A 26502-nucleotide genomic window follows, 5' to 3' on the forward strand; every position below is an offset into this window, starting at 1 on the left:
TTTTTTTTTTTTTTTTTTTTTTTTTTTTTTTTTTTTCTTTTTTTTTATGTTTTTGAGACAAGGTTTCTCTGTGTAGCCCTGGCTGTCCTGGAACTCACTCTGTAGACCAGGCTGGCCTCGAACTCAGAAATCCACCTGCCCACCTGCCTCTGCCTCCCGAGTGCTGGGATTAAAGGCATGCGCCACCACTGCCCGGCGAGGCCTTGTCTTAAAAAACAAGAAAGGGGGTGGGGGGAGACAGACAGACAGACAGACAGACAGACAGAGGCAGACAGAGGCAGAGAGAAAGAGAGAGAGAGAGAGAGGGAGAGAAAGAGAGAGAGGGAGAGAGAGAGAGAGAGAACCAACCCAGAAAGAAACCGAAAAATAACAAAAATCTCCTTGCTACAGAGTGATTGGTGTCAGTTGTTTGACTGTATCTCAAGGGATCCTATTACTGCCCAAACCTCTGGACTGAGGAGAGCCCTCCCCTGGCTGGAGCTGCAGAGCGTTGCTCTTTTATTTTGTTTCTCATTGGCAGAATATCCCTCTGCCTGATAATAAATGAATTCACTACAAGGGCTGAAATATTTCTCTTAAACTTGTCTCTTCCTAGTTCCAATGCCATCTCGAAGAAGGAGCATTAATGGCATAGGTTTTAACAGCTTAGTTTTTTCTTTGTCACATTTTATCTCTAGGAATATGCAGCAAAACTCAGCCAGCAAATACAAGCAACAACAAAAATAAGGCCAAGTGGTGAGATAGCCTCAGAATAGCAAGTGGCCAAGCCATCCATGCCTAAAGGCTTCCCTGACATCAGAGATGCCAGAGGTGGGGGAGCAGCAGGGACTTGGGAAGGCCAGTGTGCTCATGCAGACTCTCCAAGCCCCTCAAAATTCCCACCAGGCCTATTTGGAAATCCTGATAGGCCATTTGGAGAACAGCAAAGCCCAGCAGATGACATCACAGGCTCCACCTCCACAGAGTGACACCACAGAGAGAAGTGGCACCACACAGGAGAAGCCTTAGAGCTGAAGACAGGAAAGAGGAAAGTTGTAGGAAAGGTGTAAGTCAGAATCGGGAAAACTGTCCAGAAGGCTGGCCTCAAACTCAGAGTTCATCTGCCTCTGCATCCCAAGTGCTGGGATTAAAGGCGTCTACTACCATGCTGCCTAAGAAAAATAAAATGTTAACATTATTTTTGAGGTGAGAATTAAATAAAGAGCCCAGGAATATATAGTCAAAATATATCGTCCTAAAATAAGGACTGAGAAGATTTAACATTGACAAGAGAGGGCCTGGAGAGGAAGGATGCTGATGGTGAGTCCAGATGACCCAAGGCTGTGACAGCAAGCCTGAGAAAAAGTCAAGGTACCAAGAAGAACAAAAGAGAATTCAGAAAACCTTTCCTGAAATTGCTAGTGGACTCATAGTGAAGTATGTGCTATTTTCTGAGAAGATTAACCTAGAGTACCCGATGCTTGAGACCATTTCTGAAAGAAAAAAAACACCTTGGGGAAAAAACTCCTCTGGGCACCCAGGCTAAATGAATAGGCCCTTTGTAAAGGGAGGAAAGTCCAACTGTTGGCAGATTTGTCTGTGTCATGTCAGTGGCTTTATATCTGGCCCATCTGCACCTTGCTGTAGAGATGACAGACACATGCTTAAGGTTCTGCAGGGCCCCAGGAATGGGATTCAGATGTGCTTTTCCTCAGGGCCATTGCACATCAGAACACATGTCAGAGTTAGACAGACTCGTTCCTATCAGCGCTAACTTGCTTGTTGGGGCGAGAGCTGTGGTGATGGATAAAGGTGCTTGTTGTCAAGTCTGATGACCAGAGTTTGATCCCTGGAACCCACATGGTGGAAGGAGTATCCTGGCCCACTCAAGTTGTCCTCTGGACTACACACACACACATATGCACACACACACACACACACACACACACCATGGCATGTGTGTTGCCCTACCAATAAATAAATGAAAATTTGTGTGTGTGTGTGTGTGTGTGTGTGTGTGTGTGTGTAGGTGTTCGTGTGTGCGTGTGCACACTTTGGTTTTTGAGTTTTTGTTTGTTTGTTTTGTTTTTGTCTTTTTTTTGTTTTCGGTTGGTTGGTGTTTTTTGTTGTTGTTTTTTGGTTTTGTTTTTGATTTTTGGAGACAGGGTTTCTCTGTGTACCCCTGGCTGTCCTGGAACTCGCTCTGTAGAACAGGTTGCCCTTGAACTTAGAGATCTTCCTCCCAAGTGCACCACAGCTGACTATTTATTGTTGTTGTTGTTATTTGTTTGTTTGTTTTTAGAGAAAAGGTTTCTCTGCATAGCTCTGGCTGGCTGTCCATAATAATTTTTTTTACCTCTTTAGTCATAGAATTAATACTAAGCAATATAGGCGGATGTGGCAGTGCAGACTTGTGATCTCAACTCAGAAGGTGGAAGCAGGGGGTCTGTGTTTAAGGCCAGCTTCAGCTGCACAGGGAGTTTGAAGCCAGGGCTACAGAAGACCTTATTTCAACAAACAAAAAGGAGGTTGAGGAGGAGAGAACCAGGGGTAGTGCGGTGTTGGGGCAGAAAGTGAGTGATAGAATGTGGAGGGAGATGAGAGGCCTGTAGAATGGAGGCTGTCCTCCCTCTGTGATTGCCTCATGAGCAGTACCTGAAATGAGAGGACATACTTGCAAGTCCCATCCTGAGGGAAAAGGACAAACTACAGTAAAAATCAAGATTGTCACCTAACACTGATATGCCGAGTGTTAGGAACAAATAAACACTGACCCTTTCCCTCACGGGGTGTTATGCAAAGTACTAGCATTATCAGCCATGAGAAACAAACTGTGAGCTTTAAAATGTAGTTTCCTGGGCTAGAGAGATGACTCAGTGGTTGAGAGCACATACTGCTCTTCCACAGAATCTGAGTTCAATTCCTAGCACCCACATCATGTGCCCCACAACCATCCATAGCTCCAGTCAGGGAGTATACTCCAGTATACTATTCTGGCATGTGTATACTTACAAACACACATACATTTTATGAATATATAGTTTCCAGCTTAGGGTTGTTTGCTTTTGAATATGTGTAGGAGCGGTGCCCATTCAGTACTAAGCATCTTAGGAATATTTTGAATTGAATCTTATGTCAATCTAGTGATCTGAGGCCCAGTTCTCCTTGCCATGGATGTAGGAGGGGAAGCTGTAGCTCCAGGTCAGCTGCAAGATCATTTCAAGACACAAACTGTGTGTATTGTGTCACTAAGATAGAATATTTGATGAGTTAGGGGTTAAATACATTTTCACCTATTATGTTTTCAGTCTTCTGTGGGTTTATCAGGGGTTGACCCCTTCATAATGCTTCTGAAAGCATCTGAACCATTCAGAAAGTACCAGAAAAGGGGACAAGTAGACCACACAGAGAGCTATATATATTTCACGTGTGCTTTTGAATTTTGGTAAGGATTTTATTTTTATGTGTACGTATGTCTGGACAAATGAGTACAGTTCCTGCAGAGGCCAGAAGAGGACATCCAGTGCCCAGAAGCTGTAATTACAAGGGTCTGTGAGCTACCCAATGTGGGTGCTGGCAACTGAACTAGTATCCTCTGGAAGAACAGCAAGCTCTCTTAACCACTGAGATATCTCTCCAGCACTGTGCTTATGACTCTTACTCGTGAATAATAAAAGAAACATCTCCATATCCCATTCTGTTTAAAAACAAATTTAAAACTATTTGTATACAGTTAGCTTTGTGTGTGTGTGTCTGTGTGTGTCATAAACACGTGTGCATAGACATACCTGTGCATCCAGACATATGTGTCCTTATACTTAAGCCACTGGCTAAATATATTTAAAAACACACTTAACAGGAGAGAATAAACCAGAATAGGGAGGGAAGATAGACTTCTAGATACATGTTGTCTTACAGATAAAATTTTGAAGCCATGTAGATATTTTATATAATTTGAAACAATACTAAATTTCAAAGAGTAGTCCGGAAAATCAAATCACGTATGAAGAAATCCACCTGTATTTCTGAATGGTGATAGGGTTACTCAGACATTCTTGTTTGTTTGTTTGTTTGTTTTTGTTTTTTGTTTTTGTTTTTTGTTTTTGTTTTTGTTTTTTGAGACAGGGTTTCTCTGTATAGCCCTGGCTGGCCTGGAACTCACACTGTAGACCAGGCTGGCCTCGAACTCAGAAATCCGCCTGCCTCTGCCTCCCAAGTGCTGGGATTAAAGGCGTGCACCACCACTGCCTGGCTTACTCAGACATTCTTATAAAATCCTTTTAAAAACATTTTAGTTTTTAGTAATCATATTAATATTTTTATTTAAGCCAAAGAAAAAGGAACCAAGTAATTTAAGAACTGAAAGAAGCATAATAGATGAAGGTAATTTGAATTTGGTCAGTATGAACCAAAATGTAACTTCTCTTTCTATAAAAACTGAATAATTTCCTAAGCCATTGTATTTTAATTTCCTAAGTCATTGTAGCTCATAAACCTAGCACTTGGGAGGCAGAAATAAGAGATTCCGGAATTCAAGTCCAACCTGTAATACATACTGAGTTCTAAGCTAGCCTGGGTAATAGAGATAAACCCTATGTCAAAAAACCACCAGTATTTCCAGCCTTGTCCCCTAAGGGTTAATTATGGTGGCCCACCCTGTAGTTGTGAGCAGCCTTCCTATTGTAAATTTTGTCTCTTAACTCCTAGAGAGCCAGTACCAAGCCAAGAGAGAAGTACAGGTAGAATGTGGGCATAAGGTCACAGCAAACTGAAGAGCCTGGTCAAGAAAGCCAGAGCTCACCGAAGCCACCACAGCCAGTTGGAGAAGGACCAGGGAACTGACTGCATGAGCTCAGTGTGGAAAGCCTGAGTACCGTGGAGTGCAGTGACTGAGAAACTCAGGGCTGTTTAAACCTGCAGGATGTGTGCCATTGCCTTTTACTGCCATTGGGTGCCAGGGAGCTGACTACCACTGCTGCTACTCCTAATACCACTGAGATAGTGTCCCACTTAGCCGAGGCTGTCCTAGAACTGCATCTGAGGATGCCTTTGAATCCTCCTGCCTCTATGTCCCAAGTGCTATGATCACGGGCATGTGCTACCATGCCCAGTCCAACTCATTGGCAAATAAGGAAAGGGAGTTGAGTGTTTTCTTTTGCTTTTCTCATATGAATATTGCTCAGAGTAATCAAATCACCAATGAAAGGCAGTCTTCACTTTCAGAAGTATCCTTGTTAATGCATAAAGATGAAACACCATCCCATCTTGTTGAGAGTGGACATCCGCCTCTGGAGACTTCACACAAACAATTAGACAAACCCCAAACTAATTGTACAGTTAGTTCTGACTGCTGACTTACGGAAAGGGAAGAGACAGCAGAGGATGCTGAATTACAGCACAGAGAGACATTCATTAAAACAGACTGTGGGGAACTGTGCAGAACAAATCACTTGCTGGTTCAGTGACTTGCCAAGGGAAATAAATGGTGATAGAGGAGAAACCTGCACATTGAAAGCACATTGACCAGTTGCAGCGCATGACTCTCTTTTGATTTAAATAAGCATGGGTAAGACCATTTATAGGGCATTTGAGGGATTGTGACCATACCTTTACTTAGTGATATTAAAGATTTGTTACCGGTGTGTGTGTGTGTGTGTGTGTGTGTGTGTGTGTGTGTAGTGAGATGGAGAGAGACTCACTTTTAGTTTTAGTTTTTAAGGGTATTTAATTTTAATGTGTGTGCACCTGCATTTTTGTATGTGTACCATGTGCATGGTAGGTGCCCACAGAGATTAGAGGATGCTGGATCCCCTGGAACTGGAGTTACAGATGGTTGTGAAGCACCTTGTGGTTGTTGGAAACTGAACCTGAGTCCTCTGGAAGAGTAGCTAATGCTCTTACCCATGGAGCTATTTCTCTAGCTCTGCATCTTTTCCTCTAAGGATGAGTCTATCTTACCAAGGCATGTGCTGAAATGTCTACAGTAATGTGGTATACTCCCTTGGCTGTGCTTCTCTGTGCCCTGGGGAGCTGTGGTACATGGAGGAAACAGGTCAGCATGACTTGAGCTTTGCCAGGGTTTACTCATGGTGAGAGGCATTATGCTGTCTCTCGACTTTTGCACGAGTTTTAAATTTTTCACTATAGAAAAATATGTAAAATATTTGAAACTAGCCACAGTGACTTCTTAAAGATTGCATAGAACCTCATCAATACAACTAATTTGTTATATTCTTATAACCAAGCTTAGCAACCTTCCTCTTTAACTAACATTTTTATGTTAATTTTAGATTTATAGAAAACTTTCAGAGATAATGACCATGTTTTCATTTATCTGTAACCTATTTTCTCATTCCTAATGTCTTATTTTACCACATTATAAAAACTAAGAAGCAACACTGGCAAATTGCTACTAATAAAACACCAGAGTTTGCTGGGATTTTACCAGTTTTTTTTCATGATGATGTCTTTCATGTTCCAGGATCTACTCCAGGGAACCACCTTGTGTTTAATTATGTCTCTGCTGCTGCTTTTCTGTGGCAGTTGCTCAGTCTTTCCTTGTCTTTCTAGACCAGACTGGGTCTAAGGTACTAATGCCTCCCCACCCCAGAATTCACGTGATGTTTGGCTTCGGCAAAGAAAACCCAGAATTGAAGTAGCCCCTTGTCACATCACATCCTGCTCCTGCTGTCAAGGGTTACACTGCCATGTGCTCTGCATTGCTTGCTGGAGGGAGCACTTGATGGAGGGAGCACTTGATGGAGGGAGCTCTTGCAGCTTCTTCCTCCACTGGGGAGTGAAGTGCTCTTCTTCAGAAGCAGGTCACTGAGTCTAGCCCACACTCAGCCTGGATGGGGAAAGTGGTGGACACTGAGACCATGTAGGCTCAGTGGTTGGTTGATACTCACAAGACTTGGCACGGGGATATGTGTGGCTGTGGTGTTCCAGCAGAGGATTCCAAGCACAGTGAGCAAGGGAAATGATGAGAGAGGAGTGCTCCTGAGACAGTGGGACTCCACAGCAACAACTGACTGTGCTTGCAAACCATCAACGACTCAGCTCTTGAGTAGAGGAGCCAGTGGCATCCTAGCGTGTTGCACAGACACCTCTGCCTAGCATGGGTCAAGATTGCACAGACACTGGCATTATTCACATTCTTAGTACAAATACCTTCGGCTTACTGGACTACATTTCCATCTCACATGTAGATTTATACCAGTTAGAGACCTGCTTCCTGGGTAGGTCCCAGTCTTGCGGGCCAGCACATGCCTTTCTAAGGATAGTAGCGTTCACTGCTCGTCTTTCTGCATGGTAGGGTATCTGTCTGTCATTACATTGACCATTACATTGTTATTTCGAAGAGGAAAAAGGCAGACATAAAGTCTGTAGCACATAAAACCGGAAGCATCAGGGCTTATTCTAGTGAGATATAAAGCCATGTATGTGCCTTTCCTGCCTCTGTAGTATTTCTCCTGTCCGTTTCCAAACACTGCTATAAAATATTCCTACTGTAGCTTTTGGAGTGTTTGATAATAAAAATGCTACCAGGTTTTGACCTTTTCAGCCAGAGAATTAAAAGATGTGTATGTTCACAAGCCTGTCCTCTTGGAACTACAGCCTGTCTTTACTAAGACTTGAGATACTAGTCATTTATTTTTCTTAATAGGAAAGACGTGGTCTTCGAGAACTGCGCGTTCTTGAGAATTTGAAGAACAGGATCCAGGAAACAAATGAGCGCATTCTTCCTCAGTGCAGAGAAAGCATGCATGGCGGCCTGGGGGAGACCCTGCAGAGACGTGAGTCCTGCTGCTCTGCAGCCTTGACCTCATCCCACACCCGGGCCTGTTCTCTGAGTGCTGCTGGGGAGGGGAGCAGGGCTCCTGGCTGGGGCTTACCAGGGGAGGCCAGCTGCAGACACACTGTCCAGTGTGGTCACTCTCCTGGCTCCAGGATCCAAAGTAAGCCGTGTGCACAAGCATTGCACAAGACAAGCTCTAGGATGGGAGAAAATTCTTGCCTTTTACCTTTAAATTTTTTAATTTTATCTATAAGAAAATCTGTGATGACCAGGAAATGAGTTTCTCTTTCAAATGGATTGTGCCCTTTGTAAATGTTTATATTTTATCAGTTTTCTCACTAAGGAGACTATTTCAGTGGGAAGAGGTAGCTGACAATATTTGTTAGTGTTCTTTAACGTTAGACTTGAACATAAATAAAAGTTGATGTTAGTGTGATGTTAAAATTAGGATGTCAGAGCATCGAAGCTTCTCTTCACATGTCTGCACTAAGAAGATGCAGCTTGTCCACAGAGGGATAACTGCTGATAACTGAAGTGCTAGGTGCAACCAGCCTGTGAGGGAGGGGCAAGGCCAGCCTGTGAGGGAGAGACTAGGCTAACCTGAGAGAAAAGCAGGAAAGAGGCCGTAGGTAGCAGTGGAGTCCCGTAGGGTCACATGTACTCTGACACTGGAAGGAGGTTGAAAAGGCTAATCTCCTAAGATCACATTTGATTTCTTCATGTAAAACAAGCGAGAGCGGCTGGGGAAAAATGAAAATTGGCATTAGGCTTTTGTACTGTGCTTGTTTGTCCACAGTGGTGCATCCTTAGCTGACAAGCATTCTAGGCTGTGTGTGTGTGTGTGTGTGTGTGTGTGTGTGTGTGTGTGTGTCACAGGCACATGTGTGTACATGAAAGCCAGAGTGTCTCTCCTCACTGGGGCCTGAGGCTCTCAGAGTAAGCCAGGTTGGCTGGCCACCATTGGGCCCCAAGGACCCAACAGTGTCTGCCTTCCCAGTGCTGAAATTAGGTGTGTACTACCGTGCTTTGCATCCTTATGTGAGTGCTGAGGAACAACCCAGTGCCTCATGCTTGTATGGAAAGCACTTTACCAACTGAGCCCTGTCTGCAACCCCCGATTATTATCAGGTGGGATGCTTCTACAGGAACTGAGAAGAGCCCTTCGACCCTGGGAACACCACCAAAGCAATTGAGTAAGACAGTGAAAAACGATGGGCTGCTCTCTGGCTGATTTCCTCTTCAGACGAAGTTAGTCTGCTATCAGGCCTTCCTAATGACATTGGAAAGTATTACCAGTAATTTAGAATCTGAACCAAAAGTATGTTTCCTTGAACGGAAGGATTACATTTAGTGATGGGGCTCTGGCCTCTGAAGTGCGCTGGGTCGTATTGTTGGCATGAGGAACTTGGCAGTGGCCTTGGGAGCTATTCTCTGCCAGCAGCAGGAGAAGCTGCTGCAGAAGGCTCCAGAATGAGGGTTTCCTGTGCCTAGTTTGCTAAAGCCCATGGCTCTAATAGAAATAATGGTGTACCAGCAAACTGAGGTCTTTTTAAAAATTAACCTGGGTCCAGCTGTCACCCCTAACAGATTTCATTTTTTAAGCTTGACATTTTAAGCCAGTGTTAGCTTGTTTGCTTTCATTTGTGTAAAGTCATGTAAACAAGCTTCAACATGGAGTATTTTCTGAACTAAGTAGACCATGAAGAGTGCTGAGCAGTGGACATCTGTGCCTGTTCACAGCCCCTCTGTTTCTGCTGTGTTTGCCTGTGATGCCACTGATGAGCTCATGTGGTTTTTTTGTTTTTTGGGTTTTTTGTTTTTGTTTTTGTTTTTTTGGTTCTTTGGGTTTTTTTGTTTTTGTTTTGTTTTTTTTTGGGGGGGGTTTGGGTCTTTGCATCTCATTTTCTATCTCATCTGTGTTTTATTGTCATGTTTGGTCTCTTGTTAAACCAAGGAGGAGACCATGGGGTGCTCTTGCTTTCCTCTGTTCTGATTTTTTTGTTGTTGTTGTTTTGTTTTGTTTTGTTTTAAGTCTAGATATCTTGGCTTGTTGTCTCATATTTTGTTCTCTTTTCTTACCTCTAGTTGCTATTCTACAAATTAAACTGTCTTAAAATTCTAAGAGTTTCTTCTCCAGCCTGTTTTCTCTAACTAATTTTTTTTATGAGTGAATTGGTTAGGGTGTAATCTGGAGTCTCAGTTATTTACTAGAACTTGTTCAGGCTGGCCTTGGATTCTTTATCATCTTGCCCACGCTCCTGAGTGCTAGGATTACAGATTTGTTTCACCATACCTATCACTAAATACTAATTCTCATAAGCTTCACTCATTGGAATCCTCACCTGCCTTTGGTTTTATTTGGTTTGGTTTTTGAGATAGGACTGAGGTATGTAGCCCAGGCTAGCTGAAACTCATGGTAAGCCTTCTTCCTTAGCCTCCTGACTTCTGGGATTACAGACTGCAATGCCAACTATCCTAACACAGTAAAAAAGCATTCATTATCATTCCTAATTCATTGTTGAGAAAACTAAAATGTATAGTGATTTAACATTGTGGTTCTCCTGTGATCACAAGCTTTTCTGACTCTCAAACTCAAGTTTAACTTCAGGATGTCTCTGTAAACAATTTTTTAAAGATTTCATATAGCCCACTCTGAACTTGAACTCACTGTGGTAGCTAAGCATGACCTTGAACTTCTGATCTTCCTGACTTCACCTGAGTGCTAGGACTCAAAGCATGTACTGGCATCCTCAGTGTCGGGATGGAACCAGGGCTTGTGTGTGCTAGACAAGTACTCTGCCAACTGAGTTGCATCTTTGGCATCTCAGGGTGCCACTTTCTGTGCATCTAAGAACAGCTTGCCTTTTCTTCTGGTTCATCACTTTTGGGTTTCTTCCTCCAACACAGGTTCTTCTTCTTAGTTTACTTCAGTCTACTTCAGTAGCTCCTATTTACAGCTGACTTACAGCTAACTTTAATTTTTTTTAATATTTATTTTTTGTGTGTGTGTGTGCATGTACCACCAGCATGTATGTGTGTCCACCATGTGTGTAGGAGCCTTCAGAACTAGAAGAAAATATCAGAACTGGAGTTAAAGGTGACTGTGAGCCACTTTGTTGATGCTGGGAACTGAACTCAGGTCTCTGTAAGACTAGCAAGTGCACTTAGCTGCTGAGTGCACTTGGAGCTCTGAGGCTGACTTATCACTGGGATGCCCTGTGCCTTCTCAGTGTCTGTTGCTCATGATCACAGTGTTAGGTGTCATATGTATTCCACTCTGTGACGGCAAATTCAACACAGACCACTCACCAGAATGACAAACTCTTATATCCTAGTCCACTAAGGGGTTGGACAGATGTATAACATGGCGAGGCCAAACTTCAGTTCCCAACTCCATTCTGCCCTCAGGGCTGACGTCACCACTCACCTAGCTGGAAGCCTTGTCCCCCACTTACCACCCTCCTCCTTCCTCTCTGGCCTGCCTCCCTTTCCCCTTCCCCTGCTTACCTGCCTTCCCCTTTACTGTGTCCCTCTCTCCCCTCCTCTCTCCCGCCTCCCTTCCTGCTCTCCCCTCACCTCATGTTGACTTTATTGCTGACCTCATAGAATCAATCACAGCTTTAACTAGTCAATGTCACACTTATTTACAGCCTGGTCTACTCCCCTCCTCCCACCCTTGACAACCCCAGAGTCTGTGTCCATCTGCCCTGCACTCTTAGATGTCTGTGAGCATCTCAGAACAGCCTGTTCTCAGCAAACTGCAGACATGCCCAGCTTTGAGAGTGTAGCAGGAGTACCTGCCCGCTTCACTCTGGCTTCCATCCTGGTGTACACCACGGTCGTCCCTCTCCTGGGTTCTTCTAGTAGCTGATCTTCGCTGCTTCTCTTTCCTCCATGTAGGCTAGTTTCCACGTAGGATGTAAGTCAGTTTTGTCATTGCTGTGTTTAGAATCTCCTCATTTTATATAGATTAAAACCCAAATTCTCTCTGGAACCTCTGCACTGCTCCCCACTCTGACTACCACTGTCTTTTCCCTGCCAAGTCCTGGCCACACTCTTTCTCTGATGTACCAAGCACACTCTCACTGCAGGGCCTTTGCACTTGCTCCCCCGAGAACATTCTTCTCTCAAGGTTCTTGCAAGTCTCTGCTCAGACATCACCAAGAGCTTTCTTGGCCGCCTCGACATTCCCTATAACCTTCCTTTTGGCATTCCAGTACTCTCTACCTTGTGTTTTAGCCTGCATATCCGTCAGCAGCTGACACACTAAATACTTATCTGCATATTGAACATTCTCCCTACTAAAGCGGAGATACACATGCTCACTGCATATCACCCAGCCAGTGCTTGCACCTTCTTGCTGCTCTCTCATTACCTGCTTGAACTCAATGGCTGAGAGCACAGCTAGCATCTGCTCTAATACTAATCTGAGATAGTGCTACTATATGGTGTTGAAGCTTATACATAGGCAGAATGGTAGAATTTGTTTCTGCTTTATGTGAAGCAAATCAAGATATTGTTAGCTAAATGCAGCATAGGAACTATGCAAGGGTGTTCATCACCTTCCATGATCTTTAGGAAAAATTGCCCTATGTAGCAAATGTATTGATCCATTTGCATAGCACTCGGGAACTGACTGATGCAAGAGCATTGGGAGTTTAAAGCCATCCTTGGCTACACAGTGACTGTGAGGGCAACTTTGGCTTCTTGAGACCCCAACTCAGGTGGAAACACTTGATAAGTTACTGTTGTTTATCACAAGTCAATACAGTCCCCTGACAGATAGCAGAAGACAGTGCTTCCTGTTGAAGGACGTAGCCACAAAGTGATATGAGTGAGTGGAAGCCTCTACTACATGGGCCTGCTTGTGGTCTCTCAGACCTTTAGGGCAGGACTGTTATAATAGAGTGGTCAGGTGATGGTCTATTTATTTATAGATCTTAGAAATGAAAACTGTGTACATTCAGAGAAGCTCAGTGGGGAAAGGCCCTTGCTACTGAGCCTGACAACCTAGGTGGAGGCCTAGCCCTGCACAGTGGGATGAGAACCAAATACAAAGCTTTTCCTTCGGCCTGTTGGAGCACCTATGCCTGCACACACACACAAAATGACATAAAAAAGAAAAGCCTTCCTGTTTTGTGGCTACGTGGCTAAAGTGTGGATAACTTCACACTGAGTCAAATTCTGAAGATAGATATTCTTTCCAAGCATGGAGACAGTTCTGTAGAGGATCAGAAGTGTAGACTTATTACCTGAGTCCAAAGGAAGTTTTTAAAGGCTGTGACAACCCATAGATAAGTGTAGTCTTCATGCCTCGTCAAAGAAGTTTCTTTTTACAGTAGACAGAGACTACACAGAAAACCACAGCCAGTCAGAATACAGATTTGTAGAGCCCAATCCCAGTGAATACATCTACTTAACACTCTGGAACCCAAGGCCCAGCAGACATTGAAGAAGGGGCAGAAAGACTGTAAGAGCCAGAGGCCCAGGGTGTTTGCTGTGAGACTGTGTCTCCTAGTAATGTCAGAAGACATATATATGAAGTCTCATCACTATGATAGCCTAAACATGAGCTGGACACCGATGACACCCACACACAAGCCAAAGTTGATTGGGAAAAGCCCACAGGCCTCAACCCTAAACAAAGAACTGTAGGCAATAAGGACTGCTGAGAGTGCAGTCTTCCCAGAGAAGAAACAGTCTTCCCAGAGAAGAGCACAGCAATTCGTCATTCAGTACCAAATGCTCAGCCCTGAAAACATGTGTACAAGTAACATACAGACTGCACAGGTTGTATCCAGGAATATGCATGTATCTACATATATGCTTGGAGTAACAATGAACAAAGAGGCTATGGATTTAAAAGAGAACAACAAGGGGTCAATGGGCACTTTTGGGAGGAGGAAGGAGAAGGGAGATTGATGTAATTATAATCTTGGGACAGGGGCGCTGTGACAGGTGACAGCAGAAGTGACATGGTCCTTCAACTTTCCTTTCAAATTGCACTCAAGGAGATCCAAAAATGAAAATGACTTGAGGACATAAAAACAGATTTTTTAAGATCGGTTCACAGGGCTAGGAAGGAAAAAAGACAAACAGGAAATGATCCATGTTTAGGAAGGGTGATGTCATATTCGCTGCCACAGGAAGAAGGCAGATCTAATCAACTCCTCTCTTGTTTTGTTTTCCTACTTTTGTTAAGGAAAAAAAAATGATTGGGAAGCGAATCCTCAGTCCTCAGATGTCATCTGTGGTCTAGGAACATTTGCGTCGCCGAGAATAAAGCTTTTGAAAATGAGATCCGCTGGCTGCATTTGGGAGGTGGAGGCTTCACAGTTTTCTGAAAGAGAAATCACTGTCCCTGCCCTGATATGGGCCTGGTTGGGTTAGCCCTAAGCTGGAAGACAGAAAGATGGCTTCCAGCTTCAGTGGCTGTAACAGAAGGTGGTCCTGTATACTTCTGCTGAGGGGATTTCGTAACTGAAAGCACTTCATCAGAGGACAGAAAGAGCGAGTGAGTGCTTTGTGTAAGGGCAGCAGAATGAACAGGGTCCTCAGCGCACCATTACTCAACACTGCCTGTATGTGAAGGGCTACTGTTGAGACAGGATCTTCCCTGGGGCTTAGGCTGTTCTGGGACTCACTCTGTAAACCAGGCTGTGCTATGGGTCTCGTGTTTAACCTGGGTCTTGGAGTTTTGGCTAGTCTGGCTCTGCCCTCAGTATGGGGCTTGCAGACACAGCAGCTGGAAATCCAATCTTAGATCCTCACACTCGTGTAGCTGTCTCCCCAGATACATGGTTCTAATACTCTCTTAATAGGCATGTTTGCTATGCTTTCTCATGATCATGTCCATCCTGAGGTCCTGTTTTAAGTTCCTCATTTGTAAAATAAGTAAGACACTCAGACAGAAACTTGCAGGAGAGTTGGGAGAAAAGTATTCTAGGAGCAGAATTTTGAACAGTGGGAAAAGAGCGGGAGGTCAGTGTGCCCAGAACAAGTGTTAAGATGTGAAGGTGGTACTTATATGATGGGGAGCTGAGGAAAGAGGAGCTCAGCAAGAGCAGGACCAGGCATGTCGCCTGCAGGCATGACAGGAACCAGTGGACCAGCAGGAAGGCAGAGCAGTCACAGATGGCAAGGCTGGCTGTTAGCCTGCAGACTAGTTGCCTTTGTCAGAGCAGAAGTAAAGTTCAGCTGGTGATGGGAAGTTCTGAGGAACTCGGGGATTGACACCAGCCTGGAAGTGGCTTTGTGTAATATTTTATGACCAGAGTCTTCCCTGAGACCCACCACATGAGGTCTGGTGTGGAAATTTCCACTTGTACTGTCACACCAGCTTTCAGGATGTCTTAGATTTTAGAACATTTTGAATTTGGGGATGCTCATCCTACATCAGAATGTTGGTTCTTAAGAAATGGAAATGATTTGGTGAACGTTCAGACCCGGGAGAGGTAACTGTTGCAGCAGCATCCAGGATGAACTAGTTAGAAAGCAGGAGCAGAGGGAAGAAGAGTGATCAGAAGCTGTGGGGCCATCTGGCTGTGAGGCCTTGCCTCTGAGTGAGAAGGCTCAGACGATGGGCCTCATTGCTCTGAGTGTGACTGTGAGTTCATCGGATGTTCTCCTTTGTAGAGAACATTAAGGTGGTTGGTGCCAACATATCAGTGGGCTTAGTAGCTCTGTGCTCTTTGGATTATAGCTCAGAGCTCAAAAACAATGGCGTTTCCAGCTATGCCATCCTGAATGTGTGGACCAAATGTACTTTTCCTCTTAGCCACCCCTCCAACTGGAAACTAATATCTAGTTTTAATACACTGTTGAGAAGCTAGATCGGTGTCTTCCTGAGCAGAGGCTGCTATTGAAACCCCACTGTCTGTTTTATTTCAGTGCACGCAGCTAACGACTTCATCTGTAGAATCCAGCAGAGAGAACAGGAACGGAAAAAGGTAAAAATGGGCTACTTGAGCAAAAGGGCACAGACTTCTCCGACCTGTTGTTACATTATCAGCAGTTGCTTCTAATCCAGCATCTCTGAATTTATTTTCTATGATGCAGTGACTAAAAGACTGAAAGACGGAGCTGGAGAGATGGCTCAGCAGTTAAGAGCACTGCTCTTCCAGCAGACTCAGGCTCAGTTCCCAGCACCCACGTGGTGGCTCACAATTACCAGTTGCTCCAGTCCCAGGGGATCCAGTGTCCTCTTCTGGCTTCCTCAGGCACTGCATGCATGTGATGCGCAAACATACATGCACGCAAAACACTGATACACATTACAAATATACAGAAATTAAACAAAAAAGATGTAAAGACGGCAACACATTAAGAAGTGTTGAAAGCATAGTGGCACTGTCATCCTTTTAGATGTTTGTGTCTGTGGTAGGATATGCAGTGTGCCTTTAGTCTTTTTAAATGCATGCATGCATTTGTGTGGTGTGTGTGTGTGTGTGTGTGTGTGTGTGTGTGTGGTGTGTGGTGGGATGTGCAGTGTGCCTATGGCCATGTGTGCTTCTTGAGGCCAGAGTTGGGCATCAGGTGTCTGCCTCAATTCCTTCTACCTCACTTTTGGAGACAGGGCCTCACTGACACAGGGTTCATGGATTTGGGTAGATTGCTGAACAGTGAGCTGTAGGGATCCACCTGTTTCTGACACCCCCTCCCCTAGCACCATAGTTACAGCTGCCTGTTGTACTCCCAGGATCTGAGTGTAAGTACTTCACCAACTTAGCCATTTCCCAGCCCCCAGCCATGTTTAATAATGCAACTGTAGACTTTTTTCAACATTTCCATATTATTTTCTGAAAGTGTTATTTGTCTCGCAGAGAAAAGAAAAAAAAATTAAACCTTGCCTATGAGCCTGCAGGCATATTCAATGTGGCATTATGCATGTCCCTTTAGAAAAGGTGACAAGTGCTCAGTGGACAGTCACAGGAGGGTGTGAAGCCTCAGCTAGACAATGCTCAGCTATGAATTATATCATAATTCAAATGTGGGAAAGCAGGGTAATGTAAGTTAATGAGATAATTTGGTGTTCTCACCTGGAAATTTCTTAGTGTTTCAGTAATTTATTCTTTCCCCTAAATTAATAAAAATAGACATCACGTTTACTAGTGCAGATGTTGAACCCTCTAGTCCTTTCTCTTGAGTATTCTCATAAACTGAGGTCTGCCACACCGTAGGTAGGTGATGGAATGAGTCCTTCCAGAGTTGTGATTTCACATTCTCTATCCAACTCTGGGTGCCCATAGAGAGTTTTGAAGCTCAATAACTTGATGGCAAATGCCTTACTGAAAGGACCTGGTGCTTAAGCCAGATATGTAGGCTACCCCAAGGTTCTGGGGTCCAGCTCTGGAAGCCGGGCTTTGCTGAGCACAGAGGACATAGTGAGGCAGAGTTGTGGTTGGGAGACCTGTGTGGGGTGGAACACTAGCACCGAGGAACTGGAGGCAGGGCTCAAGTGGACAGGCCAGCCTGGGCAACAGGTACGGTTTAGCCTGTGCTTTACCAGCTGCCGCCAGCCAGGGGCAACACTTTCTTGTTTGTTAAGGTTAAGGCAGTTTCTAGACCTGGGGAGCACACTTGCTCCTGGGGAGCCTGGGGCCCGGGCTGCACGCTTTGTTACTGGGGACAAGAGCACTTCTGTTTCTGAGAGCAGAGTATCTGGTAGGATGCTGGCTGCGTACTTGTTTGTTTTTTATTTTGAGACATAATCTGATAGAGCTTAAGCTAACCTCGTACTTGCTCTCCTGCGAAGGCTAGCCATGAACTCCTGGCCTTCCTGCTTCTTGATCCCAAGTTCTGTGATAGAGACTTTGGCACTGTGCCTGGCTTTGCATAGGAGTGTTGGAACATACTGAACTGCTCTTTCACCAAGGACTAGCACAGTCAGTGGACCTTGCATTTATAAGGGATACTCTGAATTTTCCCCTCCAGACAGTTTAATAAAATTAAGAGTCTTGAAGTTATAAAAGATGTGCATTTTCACAGACCAGCAGTAAGTGAAGGTTCTTGACATGCTTGCTGGGATAAACCTTTAGTCTAAGTCCCAGCTCTTTCAGTGTTACACTTACCTAATTATCAGAGCATCGGAAGTGCATGGCCTCAGGGCCTTAAGATTGACTTTACTGTCACCTTACCTCCTCCTCAAAGTTTGACAAGGCCAAGGTTTTAGTACATACACACACGCACACACACACACACACACACGTGCGCGCACACACACGCCATACACATAACGCATACACACCATATATACATATACAAATAACATACATGCACATAACACATACATACACACACATCATACACATAACACATATACACCATATATACACATACAAATAACAGATACATACACATCACACACACATACACATTTGTCATAAAGGTCAAGTAGTTCCTTGTGCAGCAAGTATGTACAGATGAAAAACGACCCCAGTTTGCACTTTCCTGCCTAATATTAGTTGTTACCTTGGGTTATCCTGTTGGCCACATTTTGTATATTTGAAAGGCTCTCCAAATAAGGACAGATGGAAGTAGTAATGGAATAAAATAGGCTGTTACCATTTATCAGTAATTCTTTTATGTTAAGACAATTTGTGGAATTCTGTGGGAAGTAAATTGATAAGCATCATTTGTCCAAATCACAGTTCCCACAATTGATATCTAAAAGAACATTCAAGAGAACAATATATGCCCACTCTGCAGTTGTTTGACATGTCTTAAAAACTACCCTAATACAGAGTTGTGTTCTTGGTGCTAAGAGAATAGTGAGCTGAAAATGCAGTTGGCTTATGAAGTCTACTTACTCTAAAAACAGGTCATGGAGAGATGAGGTGGCCAGGGACAGTGGCCAGAATACAAATGTGGCTCTATATGCACACATCTACTTTGGCTGCCTGGTCCAGCCAACCCCAATGACAAGGAATTGACTGTGAGTTCTGTTTCATCTTGACCACAGACACTGACTCTAGCTAGCTTCCTTTACGATGTTATGAGAGCAGTGACATCACATGGAGCCTTGTTGATAGAGTTTATAACCATTGTTCTTGATAGAACTAGGAAGTGCAGAGGAAATGTGTGCATATTGCTCTGTATAAAATAATTTTAATAGTTTTTACACTGATACTTTTTCCTAAAGTCATTTTTCTTATGCCTGTGTAAAGTTAACATCATGTGTGTTACTAATAGATGTTCTGAATCTTCCTGATGCAGGATCTCACCAGTACCCCTCAGGCTGGCCTCGGCCTCTGGATGCTAGGATAGCAGGCATTACCCACCATATTGGCTTTCCAGAGGCCTTCCCAACCTCATTTGGCCTATTTAGAACTTTCCCTTAGTAGAGCTCCTCAGCCTTGGTGCTGCTGGTACTGTAGACCAGATGTGTAATAGGTTCTCCATAGGCAGTGACTTCTGTCTGCTAGATGCCAGTAACATCTCTCTCTTCCTCTGTTCCCGTGTCAAACGTCTCTTCAAGATGAGGAGAATTACCGGCTTAGGCTAATACATGCAAAAATGTTTCTCCTGTGTGTAGAGACTTCATTCATAGACTTGGTTCTAGATGTAGATTAGTTTCAGGGTCATTTTCTACTTAAATGTCTCTAATGTGGTACTAGAGAAAGTCAATCTATTATTAACCTTTCTTTTCCTGTTGTAACTTAATTTGTTCATTTGACCAAGTAGATAGAAATGTCACTATCATTATAGCTACTGCCTTTGGCTGCACAGTTGTAGCCAATTAACCAATTTTCAGAGCCCTGAAACTCGGTACTTGTTGACACTAATTCATCCTCTATCCCCATGCCTGGCACCCAGCATTCTACTTTCTGTCTGTATGAATTAGACTCTTTCAGATGTGTCATGTAAGTATACTTAGATGGGCCTTGAACTCACTGTATAGTTGAGCATGTGCAGCAGAGGGTAGACCCTTCTGCCTCTACCTCCTGAGTGCTAGAATCAATCACAGATCTGTGTCTCCAGTCTTGATTTTTTGTTCATTTTTGTTGCTTTGGTTTGTGGTGGTGCTGGCGATTAAAGCCAGACAAGCATTCTACCAACTGAGCAATTTCCTAGCCCAAGATGGCTCAAAATTTGGTTTTTAAGGCTTGTTTACAGGGTAGTATACTAAAGAATTTGTTCTTTTAAAGGTTGAATAGGTACACAATCATGTATGTATAACACAGACACACATTTATGCACTACATTTGTGTGTATATATGTACACAATCACAATACAACACTTTATGAATCTGTATAGCTGTCTGGACACCTGGATCACTTTACCTATGGCTGTCCCAAATAATACTGCCATTGAGGGTTTACAAATGTTTATTCATGCCCTCTCCTTTAATTCTTTTGGGCAAATATCCCAAAGTAGAATTGCTAAATTAGATGGTAGTTCTATCTATTTTTTTGAGAAACAACCATATATGTATGATTACCAGGAACCTTAAGTTTTTATCTTTAAGCATAGCACTTTATGACTTTCATTGCCTTTGGTGGTGGTCTTTAAAAATGTATATTCTATGCCCTTGTCGTTTTTGAAGTATTTTATATTTCAGACTAATTTTCTATAGGTGGCATTTCTTCCCTTCCCTTGAGGAGCCCTTTCTCCTTCTGGTGCTATCTTAGACACCAGGTAGCATGCTAGAATGTGTGTGACTTTGAACACTTATATCTAGAATCTTCTGAAAACGGCAATGTTTGTAGACAGGCTGGTTGCTTCTTTTCTTCTTCTGGGTCACAAGTCCTAATCCCAGCTCAGCTTCAGTTGTCGACCTTCTGGGTAGCTCGGTTTTATTTACATGTGTACACGCTTACAGTGTCATCAGTACATGAGCATAAAACTAACCTACAGCTGATGAGTAAGCAAGGGGAAGTAGAGAGACTTCGGGGACTTGCCAGGAAAGCCACGGATTGGGGTGGGAGTTGTCAGCTTTTGGTTACCTGGGCTTTGAGTTCAAGGAGTGACTTGCCTGATAGCAAAATGCTACTTGGATAAGTACATAATATATATGTACATACATACATACATACATACATACATACATACATACATCTTTAGTATACAGTATTCTGCAGCTCCAAAATAGAAATACTTGAGGCTGGAGAGGAGGGTTGTCACTTAAGAGAACATACTGCTTTTGGACTGATGAGAAGGCTCTGTGGTTAAGAGCCCCTTCTGCTCTTCCACAGGACTGGGGTTTGAGTCCCAGCACTCAGTTCAGGTAGCTCACACCTCCTGGCATTCCACGCCCTTTCTGTCGCCAAGGGAACACACACACACGACATTCACTTGCACAGACACACATGTGCATATAAATAAGAATAAATAAGTTTGAACGAAGACACAGTGCTATGGCAGGGGAACAGCGTTCACTTCCTGTCCCTGACACAGTGCCGCTCCCCTCCTGTGACTCCAGCTCCAGGGACCTGATGCCACTGGCCTCCACGGGCACTGACTTCACATGCACACTTTGAAACTGACTTTACTAAGAAGCTTTTCTAACAGCCACATGGCTTCCAGTGGCTATGTCAGGTGGAGTGAATTGAACTGTGACTTTACTTAAGATACTGTGTTGTTTGCATTATTACAAAACCCTATTGCTAAAAACTGTGTTATTAAAATGAAGAAACAAACACTTACCTGGCAGGGGGATAAACAGTGGTATGGTATGCTTTTAGAAGCTTACTGAAACTTGTATAATAATATTTACTTTTTATTAAGTACCTCAGGCACTAAGTAGGAGCTTGACAGGCATTGCCTCCAGTCTTCATAAACTTTATTTATGAACATGATTTTCTTCAGTTCTTTGAGCTAAAGAAACATTTAACTTGCTCAGTGTCATGCAGCTAGTGATGGGTGATCATAAATTTGAAATGAGGCTCCTGTTCCTCCTCCCAGGTCTGTGGTTCTCCCTATTGAGTTACACTGACTTGGCTGTTGTCTGGTACAGAGGGCAGCCTAGACAGCTGCCTTATGGAACAAATCAGAAGGCCAGCTAAGCCAGTTACAGAGAAAGGAGGAAAGCGACATCCGAGCATGCGTGCTAATACTCTCCCTGTTTACCTAAAGGGAAGACGAGGACTGATGTGTGGCGCACAGTGAGTAAATAAATGAGTTGAACAGGGTGCCCTTTTCATGAAGTGTGCTTATATCTTCTCTTCTTGCTATGTGGCTTCCCCTTCACGCCGTCTTTTTTTTTCTTTTTTTTTGTTTTTTTCGAGACAGGGTTTCTCTGTGTAGCCCTGGCTGTCCTGGAACTCACTCTGTAGACCAGGCTGGCCTCGAACTCAGAAATCCACCTGCCTCTGCCTCCCAAGTGCTGGAATTAAAGGCGTGTGCCACCACCGCCCGGCTCACACTGTCATTTTTGTGGTTTTGTTTTGTTTTGGGTTTTTGGGGTTTTTTGCTTTCAAAAATTTTTAAAGTAATTTGTTAAACTCTTCATGTTTTGTTCAGCTTTTGGAATTTTCCAACCTATGCGACTAACAACTTAAAACAATAATGTGTTATTAGAATGGTTGCCTGACCAGTTTCTCAGATGCATCGGATGCTGGAACCCTGTGCAGCCTCTCTTCTCACCTCTCTACCACCTGCTCACATCCCTATACCCTGTGCAGCATATATTCAGGGAACATTGAACTAAAACCACATCTTTAGACTCACTTTAATTCTTGCTTGAAAACTCTTGGTTCTTGAAAATGTTGGAAAACTTGGCAGAAAACCTATAGCCAGAGCTTTTTTCCCCCTCTTGCTTAAGAAATGTTTAGCAGCCTGTATAAAACTGTCTTCCGAAGACCTGCTATAGGAAAGGGCAGGGGTCTCCATACTGAACAGACCTGAGTGTGACCCTGGAACCCATCTACTAGGTGAGAGACAGCAGAGAAGCAAAGGTGTGTGCATGAGCCTCCGTTTATCTGTCTGTAAAATGAGATAGTATGATGTTACAAGACAGACTTTTAGAAGTGGGTAAGCTATGCCAAACAACTACTTCTGGGGTACATTTCATAGGCACTGACAACGTATTGGCCTTTACAGAGCCCCCAAACATATAGACTGTCAGAAACAGTTTTACCTTTGCCAAGTGCTGGCATTTAAGTTCACAGTCTATTCACTGACCTTCTGAAAACCATTTTTAAGTTAAAATATAATCACACCAATTCCCCTTTCCTTTTCCTTCCTCCAACCCCTCCTATGGACTCCTCACTCACTTTCAAATCTGTGACTTCTTTTACTGCTCTGTGTATGTAAATAAATAAATACAACCTGCTAGATCCACTTAGTGTTGCTGATTTCAGGGCTGACTGCAGGTGTTGAACCAGTTTGGGGCTCATCTCTAGGAAAGACTAGCTTTCCTATTCTTAGCGGTCATTAGTCACCTGTAGTTCTTTAGGGTGGAGCTCCATGACATTTTTCCCTCCCTTGTTGGCATGCTGATTGGTACTCTTGTTCAGGTCTTGTTTAGGTAGCCGTGTTGTTGAGATTTCATGGAGGTACAAGTCATCTCGCTCTTGCCATCTCCCCACCTCCTCTCTGAGATGCTCTGCACTGTAGGTGTCAGCCTTGTGCTGTGGATGGATAATGGGGGTTGGGCACCCCATGGTCAGTTGTTTTTTTCCATTTTGACCAGGTGTGCTCTGTAATAGTTTCCACTCGCTGCAAAGAGAGCTGCTTTGATCAGGAGTGAGAACTCTACTTACCTGTGGGTATAAGTTAGGCAGCAATTAGTTATCGCCAGGATGCTCTTTAGGAATGTCTTGCCACACTGATCATCCTTGTGGTTGGTAGGCATCAAGTGCTTTTCTCCTCCGACAGCCTGCAGAGCACCACTGGTACACCTCAGGAAGGAGGCTTTCAGGTCAGATCCAGCTCAAATCTTCCAAGTCCTGCATCTGAAGAATGTGGTGTCTTCAGCAACTCAGACTTACCTTAGACCTCTGGGAAGGAACTCCAGGCAACAACAGTAGTAGTATTTTCGGAGTCTCTTAGTCTCTCTGGAGTTGGTATGCAGGAATTTAGAAGGGCGTCACATGTTCCGTCCATTTGTCAAAGGTTCTAGCAGCTTGTTTCATAGAACTTAGTCAGAATCCAAATCCTTTTTTTCTTTCTACAATATTTTATCTGTATTTGTTTTGTACTCAGAAGAAAGCAAACCTTTGTTGGTGTAGAAATGTTAAAAACCATCTTGAAAATAACTTAGATATTTGCCATAAGATGGTGATATCACTTTAAAAACTAGACGGAACCAAAGAATGTCTTTAATTCCCCAGTTCTCCAGTGACTGGTAACCTGTGATTCTTTCTAATGTATCCAAAAAAAAAAAAAAGCTTCAGAAAATGTAAGAGTAATTTTACTTTCATACAGTGACTTCAGTATAGATTTTCAGATTTGATCAAAATCATGTGTAGCTAATCAGAACTTGAGAGAAACAAAAGCATGAAGATTACTTGAGTTTTTGTCATGCAATGACACTAGACACCCTAGAGACAGCTGGTGGTCAAGCACTTGCCCAGTGAGCTCTAGGCTCTTTGCTCAGTCCCTGTACCAGGTGAGATCACAGCACCGGAAAGGCACTGAGCGTTTTATAAACTGTAGAAACCTTGCGTGACTGTGTTCACTCACAGTAAGAAAAGTTGTAAAGGTTTCTAACATCATTCATTTACAGTTTGTGAGCCAAGGTCACTCTGTATCCCAGACTGGTCTTGAACTCACAGCGATTCTCCAACCTCAGCCTCCCAAATGTTGTGGTTACAGGCTTCACGTGTAGTGTTCTCAGTGGATATTGAATGGTCATATAGTTTTCACTGTGACTATCTGCTGGTTGTTACAGTAACAGTCAGTGGATAAAGTTCTCTTGTCTCATTCTGTGTGTCACATGTACTGTGTACTGTATGTCAAAATGTACCGTGGCTTTCACATTTTCTTTCCTCAGGTGATTAATGACCACTTGACAGCTAGTGAGAAGCACCGTCTGCTCCAGTGGGAGGAGTTCCTGAAAGGACAGCCGCAGCGCAGAGCTGAGGTGGATGACGAGCACAGAAGAGCCATGGAGAGGCTCAGAGAGCAGTATGCAGCGATGGAGAAGGACCTAGCGAAGTTTTCCACCTTTTAAGACTTTGATCTAAAAGAGACAGATGAATGAGAAAGCACTTTCTCATTCCCCCCACCCCCCAAATCTTCCCAGCAACCATGTAGCCTGTCCTTCAATCTTAGCAATACACTCAGGAGCACTCTTAGGTCTGAAGAGAGACACTGCTGGAGCCAGATACATGTCCAGTGGAAGGTGGGTGCTTATGTACCTACCTGTGATCATCTGAAGAAGAGGAGGGAATGTGGGACACATTACTGCTAAACAGATTTGTTCTTTTCAGTGATTAGCTTAGAGGGCTTCGAGTGTAGATTTCTTCAAGGGTTCACTTCATTCCACCAAGGGCAAATGATTTGTTTTACATTGTGGATTAAATGGCAGATATGACAGCTGCCCATCACAGCATCTGAACAGCTTGCCTGGAGACAACAGGTTTTGCAGTGCAACACAGTGCCATGAGTTTCTCTGAGTGACAAGACATACATGATTGGTAGCCTTGTAGCACTTAATATTTTCATTTTCTAAGCTATGCTTAGAAAAACCAAAATGTATTTTGACTTTTTCCTCTCCAAGGACCATCATCTAGCCCATAATACTTACTTGCTTTCCTGTCCATTTCACACTGGGCAAGCACTCCAAGGAATAGCATCTGTGCACATTTCAGCTGCTCAGTGAGTAGTCAACAGAATCTGCCAAGAAGTCCCTCGCAGGCCATGTAAGATGGGCTCTGGGTGGGCTAAAAATGCTCGTCCACACAGTGGATGATGTGTCAGAGTAAATCCTCTTCGTATTAGCATCTGTTCTCTAGCAGGTGTGCTCAGATGGAACACCACTGTCCTCTGCCACTGTGATCTTTCCATGCCTGTGCTTAGTCTAAGGAAGGACTGCATCAAATGTCATTTGTTGTAAACTAAACAGAAGTTCATGCAATTGTTTGAGGAGATGCATAGCCAGTGGATTTGAGGTGTACATGGGTCTTTCTAGTATTTTCTGTTCTTCAGTAAAGAAAGGCAAGGCAGAAAATCCCTAGCTGTCGTGTTATCTCAGTATTCTCACTGCAGAAAATCGACAATGCGTGCCTGTGTAAATGTATGGCTGACTGTGAAAGCTTCATTCTTGGCTCATGTTGAAATGTGATTAAAGCTAATAGAAGAGATGAAATAAGTATTTGGGATTTCTTTCAGTAACACTGAACTTCTGCCAACTTTTTCTGTCTGCTACTGTAGGCCTGACAGGTTCATCAATCATCCTGTGGTCCCTGGACTGAAAGAGCGCTTGCTGACACAGAAGCATGCTGGAATTTTCTTAATTCTCTTTCAGCGGATGGAAAAGAACACTTCCAAAAATATCCCACATGTGAAAAGGGAAGGGAGGGAGCCGCAGTGAAAATCCTCTTTGTATCACAGGCTCTTTGTGGAATGTCGTTCGTGACCACTGCACCATTAATAGCTGCTGTCACCAAATTAGAATTCCGTGTGCCAGTGGGTGTGCCTGCTGCGGTCACCGGCATACCACACAGCAAAGGCTTGCAATGCACACAAATAACAGACACGTTGCCTCCTAAGTTTGTACACAGCATATACCTTTCTAAGGGATGTTGACCAGGACAAAGTTTCTAAGCTTTGCATGGTAATG

At 43.6% G+C, this 26502-nt stretch overlaps 1 protein-coding gene across 1 annotated transcript in view; it reads left to right on the top strand.

Moving 5' to 3' along the window:
• The window catches only part of Bloc1s5 (biogenesis of lysosomal organelles complex 1 subunit 5), a 37252-nt gene extending 11224 nt beyond the window's left edge, over positions 1-26028 (top strand). The window contains exons 3-5 of the mRNA XM_028763208.1: positions 7646-7775; positions 15668-15726; positions 24712-26028. Coding sequence (XP_028619041.1) covers positions 7646-7775; positions 15668-15726; positions 24712-24891 — 369 coding nt within the window. The 3' untranslated portion in view covers positions 24892-26028. The remainder of the gene's footprint in view (positions 1-7645; positions 7776-15667; positions 15727-24711) is intronic.
• The last annotated feature ends 474 nt before the right edge of the window (positions 26029-26502 follow it).

Source organism: Grammomys surdaster, unplaced genomic scaffold, assembly GCF_004785775.1.
Source record: "Grammomys surdaster isolate TR1022 unplaced genomic scaffold, NIH_TR_1.0 137, whole genome shotgun sequence".
NCBI classification, from domain to species: Eukaryota; Metazoa; Chordata; class Mammalia; order Rodentia; family Muridae; genus Grammomys; species Grammomys surdaster.